The following is a 25,465-nucleotide window of genomic DNA, read 5'->3' as shown; positions in this document are numbered from 1 at the left end:
AATATTTCATCCTAACTTTAATAAAGAGGAAGTTGTGTGAAGCCAAATCCTCTCCACTGTACCAACTGCAGGGATTCAAGCTTGCACAGAGTCTTGAACGTGTGTAGCAGAAAAGAGGTGAAAGCAGATTTCCTTTCCCTTTTTGTGAAGGGCATCAGCAGTCATTACGCCACACCACATCAAAGCTCAAAGAGCTTTCTGGCATATTGAATAGAACGGAATTCCTTCAAGTTTCCTGCGAGAACAGCAAGACAAGCCCCAAAAGCACAGGTACTTACAAAAGGTACGCCACATCAATCCTTCCAAAAATGTCTTCTGTGAAACGGGTGAAGAGGCTGGCAAAAGCAGAAGCATCGTGTGCCTCTGTCCTTCTGGGACGGACCACTTCTGTACGTCCACTCAAAGAGGTTATCGTCGTCATCTCGGCAACTGCAACAAAAAGAAGGAAAACACTGCTGGTTCTGGCAGACCCTGCCGCAATCACACAGTGCCACAATCGTTAAGGCGGGAAAAGACCGCTAAGATCAGCCGGTCCAACCGCCAGCCCAGCCGCACCGCTCCATCTGTGTCCTCCGAGCCGCAAGGGGGCGCCATTCGCGGACTAAGCCGGAGGGGAAAGAGGAGCCTGAGGGTCTGCAGGCCGCGCCCGGCACTCACCGTTCCGTTACCCGGCAACGCGGAGCGGCGACAGACGGCGACAGACGGCGCTCAGCTGCGCTCAGCTGCGCTCGGCCCCGCTCGGCCCCGTTCGGCCCCGCTCGGCACCGCCGCTACCGGGACGCGCTGCCGTTACTACGGCAACCGCGCGCGCCGGCGCTACGTGAGGTCACAGGTCGCTGGGCGGAGCCGGAGCGGAGAGACGACAAGATGGCGTCTACGGCGGCCGGCAAGCAGCGCATCCCCAAAGTGGCCAAGGTGGGCGGTGGTGGCGGTTGTGGCTGCTGTGTGGGTGCTGCGGGGTTGTGTGAGGGCGAGGTGGGGTGTGTGGCTGGAGCGGGTGGCTGCCCTGGGCCCTGCGCTTCTCTGGGTCTTGGAGCGGCCTGGTGGGGCAGCTCTCAGTGAGGAGTCTAGAGCACCAGTGTGATGGGGAGCGGCTGAGGGAACCGGGGCTGTTCGGTCTGCAGAAGAGGAGGCTCAGGGCAGACCTCGTGGAGCTGCAACCACCTGAAAGGAGGCTGTGTGAGGCGGGGTCGGCCTCTGCTGGCAGGGAACGGCCATAGGACGAGAGGGGATGGCCTCACGTTGTGCCAGGGGAGGTTCGGGTTGGCTGCTAGGAACAATTCCTTCTCCAGAAGTGATTCTGCACTGACACAGCTGCCCAGGGAGCGGTGGGGTCACCTGAAGGAGTCCCAGAGCTGTGGGATGTGGCACTGAGGGACGTGGGCAGTGGGAACAGTGGGGATGTGTTGGTGGTTAAGCTTGGTGATCTTATTGTTTATTTCCAATCTTTACGATTCTATGATTCTCAGTGAGCTTCCTGATCTCCTGATGCTGATCTCACTGTTACTGGGCAGTTACTGTGGTGCCCGTCCTTTCTCTCAGGAGCCTCCAAGTCATTTTTTAGTAGATGCTTCACGTGGGAAGCCGCTGGACCAAACTCATTCTGATGGGATTTTTAGTTTTGCATTGAGAAGGGAAAGCAAACCAAATGGCCTTGCTTTACAGGTGAAAAACAAAGCGCCTGCAGAAGTTCAGATCACAGCAGAGCAGCTTTTAAGAGAAGCGAAGGAGAGAGAGCTCGAGCTTCTTCCACCACCTCCTCAGCAGAAGATCACAGATGTTGAAGAGCTAAATGACTATAAGCTACGGAAAAGGAAGGTAAAGGGGAAAAAAAAACAAGTTTTACCCTTCTATAAAGTGCTGAAATCTGATATTTTCTAATATAAACAAGGTGTTCTTTGTGTTATTACTTGCTCAGTTTTTAGGTTAATAATTCTTAAAAAACCCACACTTTTCATAGAAAAAGTGATATTTTCATGCAAAAAGCAAGTTATAAAAGTATGTTGTTTAACAAAACTTGGTAATACACATGATATCAGATCTCTGCATTCAATATGTTTGGGGCATTGCAAAGGTAATTATATGCATGATTTATATGCAGTTTCTTATTCACCACTGATATCGTGCCAGTATGACATAACATCAGCAGTCTTTGCTGATGCTGGTCGTTTTTCCATCTCAACTGTTTACAATTAACAAGGCATAGAACCATACTACTTTTGCAAATGTTATTTCTGTCCTTGTTGTTATGCTTTGTGGGGCACACATTAGAAAAAAATTTCTACACTAGATGTGTTTATGGTTTGGTGATTGTCTAGAAAAAAAACAAACAAACAAACAAAAAACAACATTCTACCTGTGAGATTTTAGATAGATATTTATATTTTCCTTTCTTTAAATAAGAGCTGGTTTGTGCAAACTTAACTACAGTTTTCTTCTGCATTTTTCTTCAATAATTTCTGTCCTGGATCAAAAGAAAGTAAAGCGAGTGTATTCTTAATGGTGAACTTGAAATGTTTTCAACTAGAATTACTCAGTTGTTTTTCAGATACAGCCAATATCTAAAGAAAGGTTGTTGTTGTTCTTAAGGTTATTTTTTAATCTCTTGTATGGATGGCAGTAATCTCTTGTATGGATGGCAAGCCACTGCATGTTACCTTTGTTAAACCATATTTGACTGTGATTTATGTATTGATAGTATTGATCCTGACAGCCAAATGCAACACTGGAGATACTGTCACCATTGCACTGAACAGTGAAAATTGCCTTGGACACTTGATGCCAGAATATTAAATCCAGGGAATAATCATAAGATTAAAGAAAACGATAGAATGTTGCACACACGTCAGAACTGGTGCATACCGATATATTCAGGATTGTACAATGATTAGATTCCATCTTTTCAGCTATTGCTATTGAAACAGTTAATCAGGAGACTGGAAAAAAATTGTAAATAAGAAAGTAGTTTTAGTATAGTTGGTTATTATCTGTATGGGAACTGCTGAGCCATGGCCTGAACCTCTGATTGAGCACCTGAGGCGAGCCATGAGTCAGCCAGAGGAGCACAGGTGAAGGCAATTCACCCGTGCTGCTGGAAGGGGGGGAGCCTGGCTGCAGCCCTCCTAGACCTATTTAAAAGCTGGTTTACCAGTGGGGAAGGATCTCTTCTGGAGATGGGCTCTGCTGGTGTTTTGTGGGTGAGCCCAGGATAGGGGTAAGCCTTCTATTTATTCTCGTTTGTTATCATAGTCTGCTTTGCTTAACTCTCTTGGTTTTTTTTTTTTTTTGTGATTATAACATCCTGATATTCTTTGATTATACATTATCCCATTAGTATTCCAGGTATCCACTTGCAGAAACTCGAATGTAGTCCTTATCTGTATGACAGTCAACATTTCTAGCTGCTCTGCTATGCAGTTTTTAGAAAGTGTTGCATTGAGTAGCTATTGTTACTACAACATGTAACACATAATTCTTCTAATAGCCTGTAAATTGTTTATGTGAAGATTAGTCTGCACCAAGGATGTTTGTACTTACAGAAATAACTTTCTCCTCAGACTTTTGAAGATAACATAAGAAAAAACAGAACTGTTATCAGCAACTGGATAAAGTACGCGCAATGGGAAGAAAGCTTAAAAGAAATACAGAGGTAACTATGTTCTGGCTGTAGATCTCTTATAAACCTCTTAAGACACAGGCTGACAAACGCTGTCAGTGTTTTGGAGGCATGTTAATAAGCACAGCTTCTCTTTCCAGGGCCCGTTCCATTTACGAGCGTGCTTTAGATGTAGACTACAGAAATGTCACCCTTTGGCTGAAATATGCAGAAATGGAAATGAAGAACCGCCAGGTTAATCATGCCCGAAACATTTGGGATCGAGCTATTACCACCCTCCCCAGGGTGAACCAATTCTGGTATGTTTACAGAGAATGGAGCATTGCTTTTACCCCAGAGAGGATTGGTCATTTTTATATCTCTACATTTGTATATCTCTATCACTAGAAGTGTATTGTATTCTTGTTCTGCAGATCTTTAGGCTGATTCCCAAGAATGTAAAAGCTTAATTTTTGAAAGGTTGTGTAGTTATGGGATGAGAAGGATGTTTGTGTATGTGCATGCTGCCAGTCACAGCAGTATCTACAGGCATTTCTGGAGCATATTCTGGGAAATACATGGTAGAAGTGCCAGTGATGCTCTTATTAAGCACTTGAAAAATCATTGTAATTTGTGTTTACTAAGTGCTTGTAAACACTAGATCTTGTTTTCTAAGGTATAAGTACACTTACATGGAAGAGATGCTGGGGAACGTTGCTGGATCACGTCAGGTGTTTGAACGCTGGATGGAATGGCAACCAGAGGAGCAAGCTTGGCATTCCTATATTAACTTCGAGCTGAGATACAAGGAGGTGGATAGGGCACGTACCATATATGAAAGATATATCCTTTTTAGTGCATTGGGACTCCTAGCCAAACTGAGGCGTGAACTCTTCCTTTTGTCCCTACTCTACACCAGCTCCTTTTGACTGTGATGTGCTGGGAGTGAGCCACCATACTGAGAGCCAGCAGTAGGTCTTAAACATGTGTTTAAACAGGTGTCTCCAAGTGCAGTTAAATGTACAGATCCTGCTACAACAGGGAGCACTTAGCAGCACCCCTGCCTCTAGATTATTTTGTAGGCATAATTTGTTCCAGTTTTCTCCTTCCTAGCCTTCTGCCTGACTCTTGCCTGACTTCTATTCCTTTTATTAAAATTTGGGTTCACTTGTATGGGAACTGCTGAGTTGCCAGCCTGAACCTCTGATTGATCACCTGAGGAGAGCCATGAGTCAGCCAGAGGAGCACAGCTGAAGGCAATTCACCCGTGCTGCTGGAAGGGGGGGAGCCTGGCTGCACCCCTCCTAGACCTATTTAAGAGCTGGCTGCCAGTGGGGAAGGAGCTCTGCTGGAGGTTGGCTCTGTTGGTGTTTTGTGGGTGAGCCCAGGATAGGGGTAAGCTTTCTATTTATTCTCTTTTGTTATCATAGTCTGCTTTGCCTAACTCTTTTGTTTATTTTGTGATTATAACATCCTACTATTCTTTGATTATACATCACAGTACTCAACGTGGTACCTTTGCATGGCTGGAGGTGCTTAATGTCTCCTTCCCAGTTGTGTTACTTGCATATGTCGTTCTTAGGAGTTGTTTTGTCTGTGCTCACTGGGAAGGATGCGATTTGAGAGATTCAATTCAACTCCTACTGTTTCTTTAACAAAGCTCTACTCGTTATTGTCCATCCTGATGTGAAAAACTGGATCAAGTATGCCCGCTTTGAAGAGAAGCACTGTTATTTTGCTCATGCAAGGAAAGTATACGAGCGGGCAGTGGAGTTCTTTGGAGAGGAGCATATGGATGAGCACTTGTATGTGGCTTTTGCCAAGTTTGAAGAGAACCAGAAAGAAGTAAGGTTTTCTTACATCAGGCTGATACTAACCACCTCCATAAGATTTCTTCCTCAGTGTCAAACTCAAGGTCCCTTAACATGCACTTCAATACATGTGTTTTCCAACAGCATTGTGGTCTTATGTAGTCTGAGTTAAGGAATCAATCTTTTGCTTAGCTTACATTTGGCTTTTGGTGACCTTGAGGAAATATGTTCTAAGAAAAATAAGTGCCAAATCTCCCAAGGCTCACAGTAGTGCCATTCAATCTCATACGTGTCCTACAGTATGAGACTGTAGATCAGTTGCATGCATAATACAAAATAAAAGCTCTATTAGCCATAATTTTGCAATTAAGCAATTTAGAGCATTCTGTAAACCCCAAACTACAGACTCATTAAAATACTTTAATTATTCCAAACCTGTAAATGAGTAAGTGATAGTAAATCTTGGTATTAACAGATTTTTCTTCTTTGTTTCTCTTCAGTGTTACCCTCCAGGGAGATCTGTGTTAGTCCTGTCCTAAAAAGATCATTTGCATTAAGCACTGTAAAAGATCAGTGAGATACTAAAACATACATTATGAGACAGTAGTTGCATTCCAAATACAATTCAAATAATATTTAATATTTTCAGTTTGAAAGAGTAAGGGTGATCTACAAGTATGCCTTGGATAGAATTCCAAAACAGGATGCCCAGAATCTCTTCAAAAATTACACCATCTTTGAGAAGAAGTTTGGAGACAGAAGGGGTATTGAAGACATCATTGTCAGCAAGAGAAGATTCCAGTATGAAGAGGAAGTGAAGGTACGTTTTACAAATGTTCTCTGGGCTCATTGTGGAAGTGAAGACACTTTAACCCACCTCCCTTCCAAAGCTCTAGCTTAAGCATACTTGAGGCAGTTTTTGCTGGTATTGCAGTGACTAGTTCTAAAGGGGAAATTCTGAATAAAAACTGAATAAAGGAAAAAGTTTTGTAATTTGCAATTAATTAAGTTTCTTTCCCATTTCTCTACTCCAATCTTTCTGGAAGGCAAATCCACATAATTATGATGCGTGGTTTGACTATTTGAGATTAGTTGAAAGTGATGCTGATGCAGAGACTGTCCGAGAAGTGTATGAAAGAGCCATTGCTAATGTTCCCCCAATCCAAGAGAAGAGATACTGGAAGAGATACATCTATCTCTGGATTAACTATGCCTTATATGAAGAGCTGGAGGCAAAGGCAAGTAGGAGGAACTCACTTTTTTTCTTTCTGAAGTGCTTTTCTTACACAAAGTAGCTACAAGTACCTGTAGAGATCTGAGAGCAGCAACAACAATCTGTTTTATGTCATTAGCCACAGGGTTTGCTATTTCAGCATTTGCCCCGTGTAATACAGTTCAATCTGTGTGAAATAGTCCTTCCCTTGTATGAGGAGAAAAGCATTTGTTTTGCCCCAATGCATGTAGAAACTGACTGATAAAAGCAAAACCAGCTCTTTCTAGCTCCATCTGAATTTCCTTTTCCAGACTGTTGCCTGAACTTGTGCCAATACTGCTACAAATGATATATAATAAATAGTGTAGGTATTTCTTCTGTTTTTTATCAGTTAGGTATCACAGTATTACAAATACAGCAGCAGTACAAGTAGCATAACAGAACTATTGGTGAAGCTGTTCTGTGAAGCAGTCAAGTTCTTGGTACAGTTACCTTCTGAGGCTTTGTCTGTGGTGTTACCAGTCCTGTCACACAGCTGCATTTGATGTCATAAAGTCATAGTTCAGTATAGCTGTTCAGTGTCCTGGAAAAGAAACCTTTTTTTGCCCTAACTGACAGCACTGATGGTTTTATTGGCTCATTCTTAATGAGGTTTTATTTTTCTTCAAAAAAGACCATCACTGACCCTCAGAATTTACCATCTTCGAATTGTGCATACACATGCATACATACATAGTTTTAGGCAAACATGATTCTAAACTCCTGTACTTAAAAAATACTGTTCTCAGGTTTGACAATCATTGTGCAGTTCAAAATGGTGTCATTACTGTAGTGTAATCTGAGTAGTGAATGAAGAATTTGACTTTTTGTTGAATTTTGCCTTTTCTTTCAGGATCCAGAGCGAACCAGGCAAGTTTATCAGGCCTGTATTGAGCTCCTTCCACACAAGAAGGTATGGCTCCTCCAACAGTTCATGTAAAGGCTCATATTGTAAACTGTAAGATCCAGATTCCTTAGTTTCTCTCTCAAATCACTGGTTCAGAAGCCCCTTAAATTGTCTTTAGTTAAGCGCAGGGAGGGCTGCAAGGCTGAGATGCAAAGGCCTCTCCAAAAAGCTGCTGATGCATTATTACATAGCTGCTCACAAGCAAGGGAGTTGCTTATCCAAGATTTATGGGGAGTCTCTTCTACTTTTGCAAAGTTGATCTTCTGAAATTGGTTGTATTTTCCCTGTAAGCTGAGGAATTAGAGAACTGCAATTTGCGTAGTCAATGGGAAAACAGCAGGCCGCACATCAATGTCAGATTTCCTTGTATAGACATGAAACCAGTGTTTGATCAGCATTTCCAAGTCACCAGGAGTGCTATAAAAAGCTGAAACACCACCTACACAGAGAATAATTTAGTACTGTTTAATAGTAGAGAACATCTTCTCTCTTCTTTCCCTTGTTTGTTTTCCTTCTTAGAAAGGCTGATCCTTTCCTAGCTGTTCTCAGCCTCGTTGCCTGTAGTCTCTATAAAATATTAGTTACTCAATTTTACAGAAGGTTGCTGCCTTTTATAGTAACTTTGTAGTTGATTGCATGGTGCCCACTGAGGAAGGTGCATTTCATAAACTGTCATGAGCATGTGTATCCCCCATAGCTGATGGAGTCAGCCAATCAGTTGATTGGTAAAATACTTTATTTGCTTGAAAAGATTTCTGTCCTGGCTGTTTTTATTTCGCTTCTGTAGGGGAGTAAATTACCTTGATGTAGAGGTTGCTTTGGGTCACAAATTCTCACTTTTCCAACAGAAAAACACTGAAGTCAAACACAACTAACTGCAGTATTGATAATGTGAGTTCATATGTGGATAGTGATGTTTTGTAAAGAACACATGCAAAATTATTTACTGAGCTTCCAACCCATGCATCACGTTGTTCTTTTTTCTTTCAGTTTACATTTGCCAAAATATGGCTGCTGTATGCACAGTTTGAAATAAGACAGAAAAATCTTCCACTTGCTAGAAGAGCTTTGGTAAGCTTTGGTTAATTCTGTAATTGATTTCCCTAACTAATATTAACTAGGGAATAGCATTAAAAGGTCTTAAAAATCGTCCTTTGTAAATTGCTGTTTTTAATCCACTTAAATAAAGCTTCCTAGAAATCTGCAGGGACCAGCATTTACTGTCATGTATGATTTAAGAAGCAGTATAGCTTGGTATGATGAATTAGCCACAGACTGAGATGAATGCAGCTTTCCTGTTTCTGCTGGCAAAAGGTGCATCTAAATACAAGAGTACAAATCAGCTTAGTGCACTTAAAAGAATTCTAACTACTGCAGGTTTGTTTAAATGATACCTGTATTAGCAGTTGCTTTTTAAAAATCTAAATAAATAGGAGTTTTTGATTCTTAGACAATCACACTTAATAACATTTGAGTCCCAGCTACTTGGTTGTTGATAGAAGCAATCATGGGGAGCTTTGTGCAGGTGTAGGAGCTTCTGTACAAATTTCCCTGCCATGTCAGAGAGTGATGGAATATGTTTTGGCACCAGAAATTGTTTCCCTGCAGTTCAGATACTCTGAATAAGCTGAGTGACAGCAGCGGACTAATTTTACCCTCCAACATGCTAGTAAAGCTGTGTTTGTTGAGCTGGACTCCTGCCTTTGCCCAGAAAAAAAGCAAAGCAGAGGGATTAAATGAGAAATCTTAAAATCTCCCTGCAGGAGAAGGCAACCATCTGTCTTGAAACATGCTGTAGTTCTAGCTTGATTTGAAATACCCCCCTTCCATTCTAGAAAGGCTACTTTGGTCTCTGTTGAAATAGTTCCTTCGGTTTATTTTAGACTTGTCTTTTGCTGGTCTTTTTTCTATTGTTGTTTAATTTGGCTGGTTTTTGTAGTGTGTTACTTTGAATTATTTTTGAAACTAGATTTTGTAGATGAAGCCATAGTCTTTCTGTGAATTGGACCTAGATTTGGCAGGAAGTTACCTTGCTTTTGTTTGCTCTGAACCACCTCCAGCTTCATTCCTGAGGAAGGGTGTCTAGGCAGTGTGCTGTCATCATGCAGAAGAGGAAAGCTAGGTTACCTTAGTGATCTTAGACATCTCTTCAAATCTAAATGACTGGTATTCCCTATTGCAGATGTGCCCAGTCTCAACTATGACTTTGAAAGCTTCCCAAATCATGAATAGCTTTCTCCTGGTTTGGCACTTGTGGCTGAGGACAGGTAGTTTTCTTCAGATGCTGAAGCGTATCAAAGCAGCAGTATTTGTTTTTCATATTCTTCTCTGTCCATCCTTTACTGTAAATCAGCAAGCAGGCAGTGTGGATAATGCTCCTGGAGGAGGTTTCTTTTGACTTTGTTTAACATCATGTTTGGTAACTCCTCAACTGGAAGGCTGGTACAGACTGCTAGTGTGTTTTCTTCATCTTCTGATGCAAGATGAAGTGTGTGTTTGTTGAGCCATGGTGAGTCCCAACTCATGAGAAATTATTGTTATTGAAAAGTAAAACAAGTTAGAAAGTCTTCTGCTTCACAGTTCTTGTTGATGCTTTATGGATGCTTCCCTCATTTGCAGACATCGATTGGATTTCATGCTGGTCCAAACTCTACTCAAAAAAGCGTTTTAGTTCAAATATTGAACAACAAAGTTATTTAGAAGTAGTGTTGGCTTTTGTTTCTTTTGCAAGATCTTTAAGTGGCTTGTGGTTTTCTTGTTTCTGAACAGGGAACATCCATAGGTAAATGTCCAAAAAACAAACTTTTCAAGGGTTATATTGAACTGGAGCTACAGTTGCGAGAATTTGATCGTTGTCGAAAGCTGTATGAGAAATTCCTGGAGTTTGCACCAGAAAACTGCACGTCGTGGATTAAATTTGCTGAACTTGAGACCATTCTTGGTGATATTGATAGAGCCCGTGCCATTTATGAACTGGCTATTAGCCAACCTCGACTGGACATGCCAGAGGTAAGGGGGAAGGTGCATTTCACATCTTATCGTCATTTTCAGATGTTTGACTAATTGAAATGTCAATAATCTAACAGCCCAAACAGATCTGCTCACAATAGTGGCCTAATCTGTCTCATTAATTGAGCATCTGTTCCTTAGCAGGATAGGCAGGGCTATAAAACCCATGATAAAATGTGGCAGGAGATGCCCGCTTCCAAGTGTAAGCTAAATGGATTACGTGGACAGGATTTCATGTGACTTGGTCTTAATTAATACTTGGGTATCTGAAGTTCATTTTTACAAAGTTCATATTTATCTGCACTCCTCTGTTAAAGAACTTCTTTGGCACAGTGTTGAACACAGAGCTGCTGGAGGCTGTGAATGTATGGAGGGACTTCTGTTTTACAGGTGCTTTGGAAATCCTACATTGACTTTGAAATAGAGCAAGAAGAGTATGAGAAGACAAGAAACCTTTACCGCAGGTTGCTTCAGCGCACGCAACACGTCAAGGTATGGATGGGTACCCAGAACACAGAACAGGGCTTGAATTGGATCCCTGCTGGGTGGAAAGATTTGATTGCTTTGACTGCCTGACTGTTAGGCTCTACTTGCAGACTATGATTCTATGACGTTGTGGAATTGACTGAAAACCAGACTTCAGTCCTATGTTTTTGACCTTATAGTAATGCAGGCATTTTTAACTTCTGTGTAACAACAGCTGTGTCATATTTAAGAAAGGAAAGCTTTGTAGAAGCTTTGCAAAGCAGCCCTCTTCTTGCTGAGCAGCTTTGGGGTTTAATTTGCTAAAATATTGCAAATACTCATTGTGATTATTGTTCCAGTGTAATTTGATGCTGTGATTTGACTAAGTTCAGACAGGTCTGTCATAACCCAAAGCAAGCAGTAGAAATTTGTTGAGATTGCTACAGAAGTATTCTTTCCTCTTAAAATGAGGCAAATCTCACATCCTTGAAACAAACTTACTTATAAAAGTTAAGCTCTTTACTAGGAGAGTGGTTAGGCCCTGGAACGGGCTGCCCAGGGAGGTTGTGGATGCCCCGTCCTTGGACGTGTTCAAGGCCAGGTTGGACGGGGTCCTGAGCAACCTGATCTGAATGTGTATGTTTGGTGGCCCTGCTAGGCAGGGGGGTTGGAACTACATGATCCTTGGGGTCCCTTCCAACCCGGGTGATTCTGTGATTCTGTGATTATTTTTTTTTTTTAGCTGCTTTGTTTTCTTTTATCACTTTATCACTCACCTGTTCAGGGTGGAAGTTTCAGCTTGGTTTTTGATTGTTTCCAACACAGGTATGGATCAGCTTTGCACAGTTTGAGCTATCTGCAGGGAAAGAGGAGAGCTTGTCGAGGTGCCGGCAGATTTACGAAGAGGCTAATAAGGCAATGAGGAACTGTGAGGAGAAAGAGGAGAGAGTCATGCTTCTGGAATCTTGGAAGACCTTTGAAGAGGAGTTTGGAACTGATAGCACTAAAGAGAGGATAGAAAAACTTATGCCTGAAAAAATAAAGAAGAGGAGAAAACTGCAGGCTGAAGATGGGGTAAGAAGAAAAAAATATTCAAGTAATCTTTCTGAAACCTTGGTGGCTCTTCACTGGGGTCTGGAGCTCAAAACTGGCTGTGATGGGTGCTGTAACTGTGTACTGCTATTACTTCTGTAACTGAAGGAAAGTATTAGCAGAAGACACATCCTGCTGAGTTCCTTGTCCTTCGGTGGGGCAGGTGGGCAGTTGATTCAGAATGAAATACCAGTGCTCAAGGTAGTTTTAGACTAAAATTTCATTACCATATTGCACCCATTCAGCTTGTTGGTTTTAGCTGCTATGGGTGTCCTGACAAACATTGATTTTAATTTTATCTCATTTCTATGCTTATTAGAAAAACCTGCTAATAGCTAACATTAACATGCAAATTAAACCTGTTTTGTGGTGTTCTTTTTTTTCTCCCTGTAGTCTGATGCTGGCTGGGAGGAATATTATGATTATATTTTCCCAGAAGATACTGCCAATCAGCCTAATCTCAAACTACTTGCTATGGCTAAACTCTGGAAGAAACAGCAACAGGAGAGTGAAGCTGCAGAAATGGATCCAGACAAAGACATTGATGAGAGCCAGTCTTAAGGTGTTGCCTTGCCCTGCTCCTTTTCTTGGGTGTTGTATGCTATTTTCAATGGTGAGGAGTAAACATTCTTGAAGGGCTATTTTTGACTTAAGGCACCTTTTGGTTTGAGAAACAGCACCATGTTGGAGGTGATTCTTTTTAATAGACTCTTGATTGCCATCAACTGAAAGGAAATGTCATGCAGTAAGCCTGGAATCCATACCAGTGGTCTGAGAACTGTGACAAGTGGATGGCAGCTCTTGTTTTTAGGGCAAGACCATCTGCTGTAAGGCTTCTGGAAAGCTTCGCAGTAGTGCTTAGGGATGTTAATATGTCAACACAACAGGTCTACTTTCTTCAATGAGAAAGATGTCCTCAACCATTCCTGATTGATATTTTTCCAGTAATTCTGTAAGATATGTGTTGTTCATGAGGACAGTTGAACAAGTTGCAGTCAGCTGGTTTTTGTTTTCAACTTCCAACCAAAGTAAGAAACCTCAGAAACCTGGTCAGGATGGACAAGAATAGAAGCTGAATACACTGAAACTAACCCACGAAAGACAGATGTGCAGAGATTGGTACCACACAGTTTGTCTATATTTTACTATTTGAATATATTGGCACCATATTTTATAGCAAATAATCTATCAGGAAATAAAGCAGAAGTGTAAATGGGCTTCTTGTTCTGCTTTTTGTACTTCATAGGGCAAAAAACATCGAGGGGAAGTTTTCTCATTCAGATTTTCTCATTCATACATTCTTTATTTTTCCTCTTTTTTTCCTATTGTAACAAAAAAAAATGCTCTTGTTCCACTGCAGCTGCTGCCAGGAGAGAGCCAGAAAAGTCATGCAGGACCGCATGGCTCTGGGTGGTGGTCAGGAGCACAAGGGAGGGGAAAGAAAGAGCATATTTACCTGCAGGCTGACCATTCTGGCAAGGAATGGAAGAGGAAGCAGCTGGTATGGCTGGGGTTAAGTGGAGAAGCAGTGGGGTGAATGCGTCGAGCAAGGGAAGGCATGGTGGGAATAAGAAACCTCCAAATGAAGGCAGAAGAATGCATTTGCTGGGTGTATGCCCACAATCATGGGAGCACCAAGAGAATGGAGTTGTGGGAAAGCTCTCAGTTCTCTTGGGTTGTTCATTGGACTGGGTGCCTGTCTGAATTGCCTGCAGGACAAGTTCTATCTGTGCAATCCTCTCCTTAATCTGGTTTCCAGGCCTTCTATCCCTGTTTTGTCCCGTGTTTATTGGTCTTACTACTTAGCTGGCTGACACAGAACAAAAAAGTTGTTTATTGAGGAGTTTTGTCCTTGGGTTATTTGTTAATCTTTACTCTTCTGAATTAAAAATCAATTCTGTGTTTTCTGAGCAGCTGTATAAGTTTATGCATTCTCTCTTAAAGCCTGATTATTTTATGTGAATTTTGTTGTTTTATTTGTTTCCCTTGATAGCTGCAGTGCAACTGATGGTGTGATGCTGAAGTCTGCTGTATGTTTGCACCAGTTTTTCCTTAGCTTCCTAAAAGCTTGCCTGGTAACACAGCGCTGATTCTTCATGACGGCTGATCAAATCATGTTGACGTACAAGATAAAAATCTGATTTATCTGAATTTTAGCTTAATTTGTATGGCTTCCTATGATTTCTGGGTTTAAATTTTGCAAGCATTTTGGTTTTTAATTCTTTCACTCAGAGACAGCCGCTGTGCTCCTGCCACATCCCAGCAGCCAAGCGCAGCCCTTGCCTTCCTGGCGCTGGCTGGGCGTGCTGGGCACCAGGCGGCAGCAGAGATGCTTTGTCTGCAGTCTTCTGTTTGTGTGCAAGTTTCAGTCTTTGTTCTTGCAGAGGCTGGAAAGTATTGGGAATTCTGTATGTTCTGAGGCTTCTGGATGGCTCAGATCACTTGAATCGTGCTTGAGGTCTAATGAGAACAGCTAAAAAAACAGCTTTTCTGCAGCAGTTTTTCCTTAAAATCGTGAATTGCTACTTTTGAAAGAGAATGCTGGCAGAAAAATGTGTGTACATCAAAAGAGAGCGGGGGGGGAGAGGATCCATAGAGCAACTCCTAGAGCACTTTGCGCTTCATGATGCATATGCAGGAATAATAGCTGAAGTCTGAAATGCCAAGCACCTGGGTAAGCTCCTGTTGTGCAGATCTTACCTCAGGCTTTTTCTTTACAACTGTCTTGAGCTGACTTAGCTGAAAGCTGGAGTGGCTTTTGCTTTCAGCTTAAAGTCAGGCGTTGAATGAAGAACACTGGACCAAAACAGTAGCAAAATGATCCTTGTGCTACTGTAGAGGGATCAGGGGGTATTTCTAGTTAGAAAGGCACACATTTGATTTCCCTGTTCTGCTCTCCCCTGCTGTGACTTCCCAGAGGTACGCTGTGGACTTGTGCAGAGAAGCAAGTGAGAGGTGGAAGTGGCATCGTCAAACCCTTCCATTTCTCCATCTCCTCACCTTGTGCCTTCCAGCACTATTCCACCTTAAGCTGCCCTCATTCCAAGTCTTTGGGATCTGATTTTTACCTGTCCTAGCCATGGAAGAGCTGTAAGGAGCTGTGTGAGGAGTTGTGCCAGACATTTGCAGTGATTGCAGTGATGGGACCATGTGGGTGAGTGGACTTCCAGACAGTCACTTCCTTTCTCTCCCTGCTCGTCCATGTTGCAAGCTTATCTTCCAAAAAGCCAACAGGAGGTTTTTATTCCATAACAAGCTAGACACAGTGTATCTTATAACATAAGAGCAGCTAAACACTGCCATTCTCAAAGCGTGTGTTTGTTTGACACTGTGTGTAAACACAGGGATGATTGGGTACATCTCTGAACTTCTTGCAGGCTTTGTTAGTAATTGTTCTGTGATGTTCTTCCCCTCATGTAAACTCCATGTCTGGCTGAAAGACTTGGTTATAACAGTCTGTGACACCTCTCCTGACTTAATTACTTCTGAGGTGATGGAGGAATGTAAAGCTGGCAAGGCTGAATGCTGCTGGTGCTGCAGCTCTGCCTGTCCTTGGCCACAGGGAACTCTGCCTTTGGGTCTCGTTCCACTCAGCCTCTGGGGAGAAACAGTGTTCACTGACATCTTTCTTGGAGATCAGGTACAGAAATCTTACTTTTATCTATAAGGATTGTCTTGTGAGTGCTTCCCATTGTCCTGAGCTTCCTGACTTCTCCTATGGCTCTGAGACCTGAAGAAACATAAGTGCACTGCTCAACATTTTACCCACACTTGGCATTAGGATTCCAGCTGTTGCCTCTGGCTCTCTTTCCCTACTTGAGGATCACAATCATAGAATGGCCTGGGTTCAAAAGGACCACAATGCTCGTCTGGTTCCAACCCCCTGCTATGTGCAGGGTCACTGACCACCAGGCCAGGCTGCCCAGAGCCACATCCAGCCTGGCCTTGAGTGCCTGCAGGGATGGGGCATCCACAGCCTCCTTGGCTGTACAGCCATCTTGTAAAGGATGTCTCTGTTCCTCAGCAGGCTCCTGTGTCCTGTGTTGCACTTGGAAAATGAGGACAGAGCTGCTGTAACACATGTCAGAAAGTGATGGTGAACTAAATTACAGCACGTATCAAGAAATGAAGGCTCTGATAGAGGCTATAATGTCATCTGCCTTCTGCCTGAAGAATGCTGTCATGCTTCATTTTCCATACAGGAGCATCTGTCTCCTGTAGTGCTCTTGGGCACTGACCCCAGTGTGGAGATGCTTCCCCCACATGTGTTAAAACTGTCCCCTTTCCACAGCAAGGCACAGTCACAGCTGCCTCCATGGGCTGTTGATGTTTGAGTTTAACAGAGAGGAAACACAGGCAGGTGCCTGTCCCTGTCCTTCCCCACCGCGTTCTCCATGACAGTGCCATTCTGGCTTGGTGGTTTGTCTCAGGGAGCTGATGCCCACCATGTCAGAGATATTTTTGAAAGATCAGGAAATCAAAGCTGTGAAATGCTTGTAGTCCATGTTGAGAAAGAATCCACAAACTTCTGCAATCACAAAGACCAGCCCTGCACAGGAGCTGCAGAAAGAGCAACTGCCTCATGAAGCTGAGCCTGCAACACTCCCAGTACTACTGAAGAGCCTGGTTCTGTGTTCATTCCATGGATGCTGCGATGCTGGTGGAGCCCAGTTCTGGATATGTCATCAATTAAGAAGGTTGGAGAAATGTTATTAAAACATCAGCCATACCCCTGTGTACCTTTTAAATTTTTCAAAATGGCTTTTGTGTTGCTGTTGGGCCACTTGACCCCATGCACATCAAAGGCAATTCTAAAATGCATTCTTTGTGATCACTTTCTGACTTCAGCTTTTCTTTTTGCAAGGGTGCATTTTGGTGATACTGAGTCTTCAAAAAGCCTGTCCTCAGAAAAAAAATTGCCTAGCTGCAAATGATGTTGAAGAACTGCCCCTAGCCCAATTACAGTTCCAGTAAGTGGTACTTCACAGTTGGGTTCTGGACACTAAGTAGGAATAAATTACTGCTGGGCAGTCGGAACAGATGCATAAGTGATTTTTTTTATGGGGCTATGACACATCTCTAAAAAGCAATTAGGTTGCAGAGGGAAGCTTTGCATTCAAATTCTGGGACTTTTATGATAAAACTGGCTGTTGTTTTTCCCATGCCAGATTATACACGGCTATAAGCCACATTGGACAGCATGCTGCACAAGGTGACTTTGTAGGAATGGCTTCAGAGGTCCATGTTCCTTTGAAAAGCCTTTCAAACAGCACATTTTCTAAAACTAATGCAGCCAAGGGTCCTGGATTGGCCAACCATCTTACTGCTGAAGCAAAGCTGAAGGGAGTCACAGAAGAGGATCCTGGCTTGCAGGACAGGGCTGTTTGAGGTAAGGGACACACTGGGTAGCACGGGGTGGCCTGTGGAGGTGGAGGAGGTCGTGTTTAACAGCCACTGAGTTCGTGACAGCTGCAGAAGATCTTTCACGAGCACCAGCCAGCCGTTGGTTTGATGATGCTGTGGTTCTAATGATAAATGACACCTGCTCAGAGCGTGGAGAACGACTTTGCTCATTGCAAAGTGCATATCCAGAAAAAGTGGGGAGGGCTTTGGGGATACACATATGAAAAATACCTACAACTGTATTATATAAACACGTAGCTGATGCTAACGTGCTATATGTCATTATATAATTAATACATATATGTAAAAGAACAGAACGTCCAGCCTAGTTGGAACATACATATTGGAAAATTAACTACAGATCTGGAGATGTATTATTTATAGCTGCCTTGCTGAGCCAGCTGCCAGCCATTTCCTTACCACTGTCATGGCCACTGTAGCATCTGAGCTCTTCACGAGTATTTAAAAATGGAAATAATCTTGTTCTTCCTCCTTTCTCTCCTCATATAGGAAGGATAATTTGATTATTCTATTAGGATTTTGTTTTATTTCTTGCTTTATGGGCTTGCTGTCTTTCCTTGTTTGGAAGGCACTTGATGGGATCATTTCATGCAAAGAATTAAGTTTTGCCTGAGCTGGAAACTCCTTGGTGGAGGCCATATCTTCTCCAAGTAGGTTCTCCTACACAGGTTCATAGTATTATCAAGGGTAGAAAAGATCACCAAGTCCAACCCTGAACCCATCCCCACTGTGCCCACGTGGAGAGATGCAATTTGGCACACTTGATAGAGCATGAGGTAATGGCCTCACGTTGTGCCAGGGAGGTTCAGGCTGGCTGTTAGGAACAATTCCTTCTCCCCAAGAGCAGTGAGGCAGTGGCACAGCTGCCCAGGGACCAGTGGGGTCACCTGGGGCAGTCCCAGAGCCATGGGGATGTGGCACTGAGGCAGGTGGGCACAGTAGGGCTGTGTTGATGGCTGGGCTCGATGATCTTTGTGGTCTTTCCTACCTAAACAATGTTACGATTCCGTATGTTGAGGATTATTGCTGAGAAAAAGCATCAATGGTGGTAATGTTGCACAGCCCAGCTGTGAGTGAGTTGTTCTTTAAGAAGTCACCTCGGGTACCTTTGCAGCCCACATCTGCACTGTGTGCAGCACACGGAGCTGCTGCAGACGTGAGTCACCTCGAGCAGCATCGCAAGCTGCTCTAACGCCGGGCTGAGCAGGATCTCAAGCTGCAGCGGGGGGCCTGGGGAGGGACTGGATGACCTATATAGGACACTGTTTCCATGGTAACTTCAGTCCATGTGAAATGCTGGTTTGGGTGGCACAGCAGCTTCCAGCTGGAATTTAAGAGGCTCGCAGCCTGCTCAGGGTGGGGGTCTCCTCCCTGTCCTCCCATCCAGCCGACTCCCTCCCATCTCTGCTGACTGGAGAAATGATATGACAGATGAACATCGGATGCAAAGCCGTGCTTAATCATTTGGGGATGTATTCAGCAGCTTCTTGACCCCCTGGCTGTGTTCAGACCAGTCCCATGCTGCTCTGCTGCCATGCCTTGCAGGGTTACAGCTCCTGGTTGCATGAGCAAGGTGTTCTTCTCACACGAGTTTCAAGTGTTCTCTGCTCAGCTGTTTGATTTTGGTAGCCTCTGTCTCTGGGATTTGTGTTCTGGAATAGGTGTTACAATATTTTAGAGTGCTTGTTTTATGTCTGTTTACTTCATCTCTGAAGAACTGCAGGACATAGTTTAAGATATGAAAGCAAAGCACCCTACTGGCTCTTACCTGACCTGCTAAGATTTATCACCAGGCTGTGGAAAAGAAACATTCCTGCAAGATGTCTCTGGCAGTGAGAAGAGGGGAGATGCTCCATGAGTGTGCAATCCCCTTTGTCCTTCACATTTAGCTGAACGTGGCAGGGGCTATGGGTGTTTGGGGTATGAAATGTCTTTAAATGCTTCAAAAACCAAGTTACTGAATAGAAGGAATGCCTAGCAGCAAATTCATATGGGGGAAGGGCAATTGGCTCTTTGCTTGCTTGGCAGAGAAGCTGAAGGCGAGGGGGACTTTAGGAATTACACTGGTTTTATTCTGTGGCAACTATTTACAGAGAGTCCCACACGTGGAATTGCCTATTTCAGAGAGACTGAGAACTATGGCTGCTGGAATGTGCTCCGCTGTGACATATGCTGACACTGGTGAGGCTGTGCCTCAAGTGCTGTGCTCAGTGCTGGGACCCTCGCTACCAAAAAGACACCGATGGCCTGGAGCATGTCCAGAGATGGTGGGGATGGGTTGGTGTTTGGGCTGTGGATGATCTTAATGCTCTTTTCCAACCTTAGTGATTCTATGGTTCTGTATCAGCACCTGAAAGCCAGGGAATTGCTAACATTTCAGCCTGCTTTTTATTTCCTGGCTCTTAATTCTGCAAGTTATCTTTCCTGAAATTGCCTTTTACCCATTTTCATTAGGAGATGGTTCTTTGAGGGATTTATAGTATTTGTGCTTTCGTTCCACTTGTGTAGATACAATCAGTCAATAAAACGCAGCTCTTGAAGGAAGATAAATGTCTGTATATACTCGTAAGCTGTGTTTTATTAATGGTGGCTGAATCTACTCCTGCTAGAGCTCAAAAGCAGGATGAAGCTGAGGACAGCATACAGAAAATACTCTTCCTCAAGCCCCAGCTGTGCATTGCATGAGTGGAAAGGCGAGGGGCTGCTCACCAGAGGGCTTGCTTCCTTCAGAGCAGTGTTTGGTGAAGAGGAGGAGGCAGCCAGCAAGGCATGCATCCCCACTGAGGCAACGAGTGCTTAAAGCACAGCAGCCCCAGGCAATGCCCTGCAGGCAGCTGTGGCCACAACCAGACAAGGCAATGAGCAGCTATGCCTACTGATACTGCCTTTTTTTGTAATTCTCTATGCTGAAATCCCACCAAAGGACTGGGAACTGTAACTGCAGCTTTGAGCAAAAATTGCTAACTCCCTCCATGGAAAAAAATGAAAACAGAAGTTTGAAAAATAATGGAAATTGTCCTTATTATCAGAATTGCCTACAAACCTTCCGAAGGGTAATTGGTAAAGTTATAAATAAAGAATTGATGCTTATCAGCATGCAGGCTAACCTTGCTAACAAGGAGCATATGACTGAAGCATCTGAGGTTCAAACACATTGAAATTAAGGCTGCATAAATCAACAATCTGTAAACAGTGCGTGGCTAGAAGTTCTGTTGCCTTAAATAGACAAGGTATTTTGTTTGGAAGTTGGTTTTCCTATACCTCCAAATTCCATTCTGTAACTTTTTCTTATGTCCTACCCCTCTGAAAGCATGGCATCCATCACCAGCGCTCCTGTTTTCTGTACCCTCGCAGCCTTAGCATGGGATGTCTTCAGCCTGATCTTTCTCTTGCTTGAATTCCCTGTCTCCTGCGAGCATCTGACTGTGCTTCAGTCTCTTCCTTTCCTCTGTAAGGTTTGTTCTTCCTAGGGCTTGAAGAACATGTTCAAGGCAGTGTTCGGCGTCCCAGGTTTGACATGGCTTGGTGGGGATGGGTTGATGGTAGTCTTTCCCAGTCTCACTGATTGTGTGGTTCTACACCAGACTCCTGCTGGAGGCCATCCCTGGGGCCTTGTGAGCCAGGAGGAAGAATGTCCCCATTGGAGCTGTCTGGGTGTCTTCCAGACCAACCTCATATGGGAATAGCGATAGGGAAGGCTATAACTGGTGATCTGATCCTTACAGTTCCTCAGTGATGTGTCATAACTGCAACATCCAAATAACCAGAATGGAGGGGGTTTTTTTTGGTAACCACTGCGCTGCATAGCACAGTGCATCACTTCCCACATTAATCCAGGAAATCTTTCTTTATGCAATAAAATCTATAGAGGTAGAATATCCCAAAGATTTGTGAAACCTTAGGAAACAGCAATATCAACTATTTCAGCCTTTCTTAATTAAGTTATTTGAAAGTGAAACCGTGTTTTTTAGTAAGTGAATGGGATAATTAAAAAACAAACAAACAAAAAAGACCAGGGAACATTTATCTGAGCTGCCCAAGTGTCTTTTTGGTAATTCTGTTGCACAAAGTTTTTCCTGAGAGGCAAAACAAAGGCACGGATTGCAAATTGCTGAAGAGATGGAAGAATCTAAAGGCACAGAATGACGAGGGGTCAGCACAGAGGTGCTCCAATTCCATTTGCAGTTGATGACAGTGATTATACTCCGTTAGGGGGATAATAGGGGCTTAGCAGCAGGGCTGTAGGATTCATCCTGACAATGTTTTTTTCTTTTTGCAGGGAACAAAAATGGGTCTCTTTGTGGGGATGTGAGCAAATTTGCTGAATGTGAAACATCTGTGTGGACAAATTCAATGGAACACGTGTTACAGCCTTTCAGAGCGTGGGTAGGTCAAGTATTTCTCTTCACTCTTGGTTGTGATACAGAAACCAGAATGACTTTTGTTAACAGAGCAGTGGGAATCATTGCTATCATTTCCAGCCCTAAGCTGAAAGAAAATTTTTAGATACTTCTCTTTTTTGAAGCTGGGTGTATTCATTTCAATAACATTGGTAAATACACAGGTTTTCATGGGCGGAGAAAGGACCTACAGATGTTGTCCTAACTGTTGTGTCTCTAGTGATGCAATGTCTAGCAAAATAGAATGAAGAAACTTTTGCAACCACTGGTCTTGGAAAGCAGCGTTCTGCTGTGGAAACAAGAATGAGTCTTGCTGGGAGCTCTGCCTGAGAATATGGGCTTTGGGGGGAGATCTGTTGTAGAGATAATGCTTGGTCTAATCTCTGGTCTGTGGACGTGTGCTGCTGACACCACGAAAGAGCAGAGTAAGAAATGGTGAAACTGGGAGTTACAGGGGTGGGAGCTGAAGGTATCAGGCTGCCCTGATCTCTTAGTGAAGCCTGATATCAACATTGCTGAGATAGTGTCTCAGTACTTGTGTCAGGGCACTTCTCATTTCTCCTCTTGAGAGTAAACCTGAGGAGGTGGAATTTGTTGGTTGGAGAAGCGACCAGGCAAAAAATAGAGATGAGATTTAGGAAGCTGCTTAGGGAAGTGCCCAGGTGACAACTGAAGAAAAGAAAAAAGAAAAAGCACATCTGAAAGCATTATGGATAGTTATGGAATTCAAATTGGAAATGTTCTGTGCATTTTAAATGCTTTTGCTAGGGGAAGGAGTATAGAAGCTTTAATGTTTAATGCGTGCACAGTAATAGAAAGCTGAACTGATCTCCATGGGCCCATTTGTTCCATCACTGTTCAAAAAGAAATGAATTGAATTCTATTTTAGACCATATTTTGGATCTGGATGTGGTGATGGGAGAGACGAGAAGAATGAAAGCAACGAATATATCTGCCCTGGGATGTCCTCATCTGTCCTGGAAGGCACTGTGCACATGCTTGGTACAATGCAAGAAGCAGGTGAGAACTCAGTGCCCCTTGGGAGGGACTGTGCTACAGTGAGAGAGCATCTTCTCGAGACTAAGATGCAACTGTGTGCTGAGGCAGTGGCACAGGCTGCCCAGAGAGGTGGAGGTGCCCCATCCCTGCACACAGCCAAGGTCAGGCTGGATGGGGCACTGAGCACTGCTGGAGCTGTGGGTGTCCCTGTTCCATGGCCTTTAGGGATCCCTTCCAACTCATACAATTGTATGATTCTACGATAACTAATTTGCATTGGAAATGGTAGTTGGATTTTGATTATAGAATTTAATGAATTCTAGATACCTATCATTTATATGTTAAAGACTTCTTGTAACTCAGCAACCAAGAGTGATTTCTCTCCAAAATATAACTAAAACCCAAATCTAGTATTTTAACTTCTCTATTGCTTCACTTAAAGCCTCTTAATACAATGTCTCTGATGGCATTTCAGGTTCCCAGTGATGCAGCTTGTACTTTCATGTTAAAGCAGTCTGGGAGCTGTCTTGCAGCAGTGTGATTATTTGCACAGCAGAGCTGTTCCCTGCCCACTGCTGGAGCTGGCAGGCACTGGGATGCTCTCAGTGTAGGGCACTGTCCTCCTGCCCTTAACAAGGAGCACTATGCACGTATTCTATGCTTATTCTAGTCATAGATTTGGCCTGTGGCATCCACCAGCTTGTCTTGTACTTCCGATGGCCCACAGCTTTCTGTAGACCTCCTGCAGGTCTCTCACTTCTGATTTTACAGCTAAGAAACTGACTGAGTGCAATCTCACCAGGTTGCTAATGCAGACATTAAATGCCATGCTCTCCATCCCATTAGCAGTCCCCAAAGCACCACATTTGCTGCAGCTCCTCACTCTGTGATCTTGGCAATTACTCTTTTCTGCTCCTTACAACAGGAGCTTCTTTCATCTTCTCTGCTGGGGTTTGGTCTTTTGACCCTCTGCAAATTTTCACGAGGAAAGATTTGCCTTGCTTCATCTGGTTCTGCTCAGGAAGTGAAGCTGCAAGCTGTGCCATGTGCTGCCTGCTGATGCTCCCCCTAACCCTCCCTCACCCTAACTCTCTCCCCTCCTCCTGAGGGCTGGTTCTATACCCAACTTACACCTGCCAACAACAAACTTACTGCCTTCCAACCATAGACATGCAGAGTAGATTTGAACCAATGTAACTTCCTTCTCAGCGACCCCCTCTGCTTCATAGGAGGGCATTGCGTTGTGTGTCTCTCTGGGTTTCTTTGCTGTGAGTGATTGGGAGCCTGGCTTCCCCCCACCCACCTAACAGTTGCTTTGGGAACTTCAGTTGCTTTAAAACTTGCAGAACAAATTCAAGTTCCCTTGTTTGACAACGCAGGCAGTAAACTAAAACTGTGAGAAGAGTGTGAAGAAATATCTGTGGGGTTCTCAAGAGAGTGTACGTTGATTTACACGAGTACTAGAAAAGAAAAGGAAATTTCAGACAGCTCAGAATATTTTCAAGCATCAGCCTCTGTGCCAGTCTTTCTAGCTAGAGAAAGCATCTTCCTTAAGATAAGCAAATCACCGTTTTACACACGCTTGCTTATTCAGTTTTTAATCTTTCTCTTCCAGTTACGTAATCGGAACGAGGACAATATTAACCGTGTGCCACTGCTAAGCTGATCCACTTGCTCCAAGTTATCAGACACAAAGCACTGCAGGGCTGGTTTGTAAATTGGGTTGGATATATGTATTTTTTTTACATCTGTGTTATTCTGAGTGCTTATGTAAACACTTGGAATGCAATTTCTATATATACTGGGCTTGTTATGCAACTGCTCTGTGCAGTGATGCCAAAGGGATTTAATTCTCTTATCATTGGCTTTTAGAAGAAGTGATCAAGCATTCTTTCTGTGGAAAGCACAGAGAATGATCGAGGGAAAAACAATAATAAGAATGGCAGAAAACAAGGGCAACTACAAATTTTAAAAGGAGGAAAAAATGTTCCTAATTTACAGAACTACTTATGGTGCCTTTTACTGAATGCACGATTCCTGCTTCAGTACAACTCAACTACGTTTGTTCTTTATGGAAATTTCATTTTCATTGAATGGTTCAATATACATCTGTTTCACAACCCATGCTGAATACTTTATGTATTATTGATGAAGCATGCTTATTTATAGCAGATGTTTAGCAGGATGTCAATGGAAAGGATTGCTGGAAATGTGTTCCATCAGAGCTGGAGGCTGGCGCGCTCCAAAGCGACGACGCTCAGCACATCCCGAGAGCAGTTGTGTGAATATGCTGGAATTGCTGAAGTGATGGATAAATGGCAGCTCTCCACAAGAGCTGCTGCTCTCCTTGAAAACATCTTGAAAATCATGAAGTTGCTTTGCACAAAAGCCAATTTTCTGTGTGGATTAGAATGGAATTAATTACTCAGATAACATATTATGTATTAAAAACCCCACCCAAGAAAAACTGAGGTTGCAAAATCAAACGTTTGGACTTTGAAGCTGCTATGC

The 25,465-nt window shown here is 43.2% G+C and overlaps 2 protein-coding genes and 1 long non-coding RNA gene across 3 annotated transcripts in view; 2 read left to right on the top strand and 1 right to left on the bottom strand.

Moving 5' to 3' along the window:
* Positions 1 to 681, bottom strand: part of CFAP61 (cilia and flagella associated protein 61) — a 90,518-nt gene extending 89,837 nt beyond the window's left edge. Inside the window, 1 exon segment of the mRNA XM_048937186.1 lies at positions 279 to 681. Within this exon segment, the coding sequence (XP_048793143.1) occupies positions 279 to 421 (143 nt within the window). The 5' untranslated portion in view covers positions 422 to 681.
* Positions 682 to 792: 111 nt separating this feature from the next.
* Positions 793 to 13,347, top strand: CRNKL1 (crooked neck pre-mRNA splicing factor 1). Its single transcript, XM_048937187.1, has 14 exons — positions 793 to 915; positions 1,666 to 1,818; positions 3,558 to 3,649; positions 3,757 to 3,915; positions 4,272 to 4,438; positions 5,262 to 5,440; positions 6,056 to 6,226; positions 6,453 to 6,644; positions 7,512 to 7,571; positions 8,556 to 8,636; positions 10,335 to 10,574; positions 10,965 to 11,066; positions 11,865 to 12,113; positions 12,525 to 13,347. Exons 1-14 carry the CDS (start codon positions 868 to 870, stop codon positions 12,690 to 12,692), a joined length of 2,061 nt encoding a protein of 686 aa, XP_048793144.1. The 5' UTR covers positions 793 to 867; the 3' UTR covers positions 12,693 to 13,347.
* Positions 13,348 to 16,544: 3,197 nt separating this feature from the next.
* On the top strand, positions 16,545 to 21,941 carry LOC125689697 (uncharacterized). The gene is made up of 3 exons (XR_007375397.1): positions 16,545 to 17,101; positions 17,425 to 17,520; positions 21,835 to 21,941. It is a non-coding gene; the product is annotated as an uncharacterized LOC125689697 (long non-coding RNA).
* Positions 21,942 to 25,465: the final 3,524 nt, after the last annotated feature.

Source organism: Lagopus muta, chromosome 2 (assembly GCF_023343835.1).
Source record: "Lagopus muta isolate bLagMut1 chromosome 2, bLagMut1 primary, whole genome shotgun sequence".
NCBI lineage: Eukaryota > Metazoa > Chordata > Aves > Galliformes > Phasianidae > Lagopus > Lagopus muta.
Note: the sequence above shows the minus strand (reverse complement) of the source record. Positions and strands in the feature narration are given on the sequence as shown.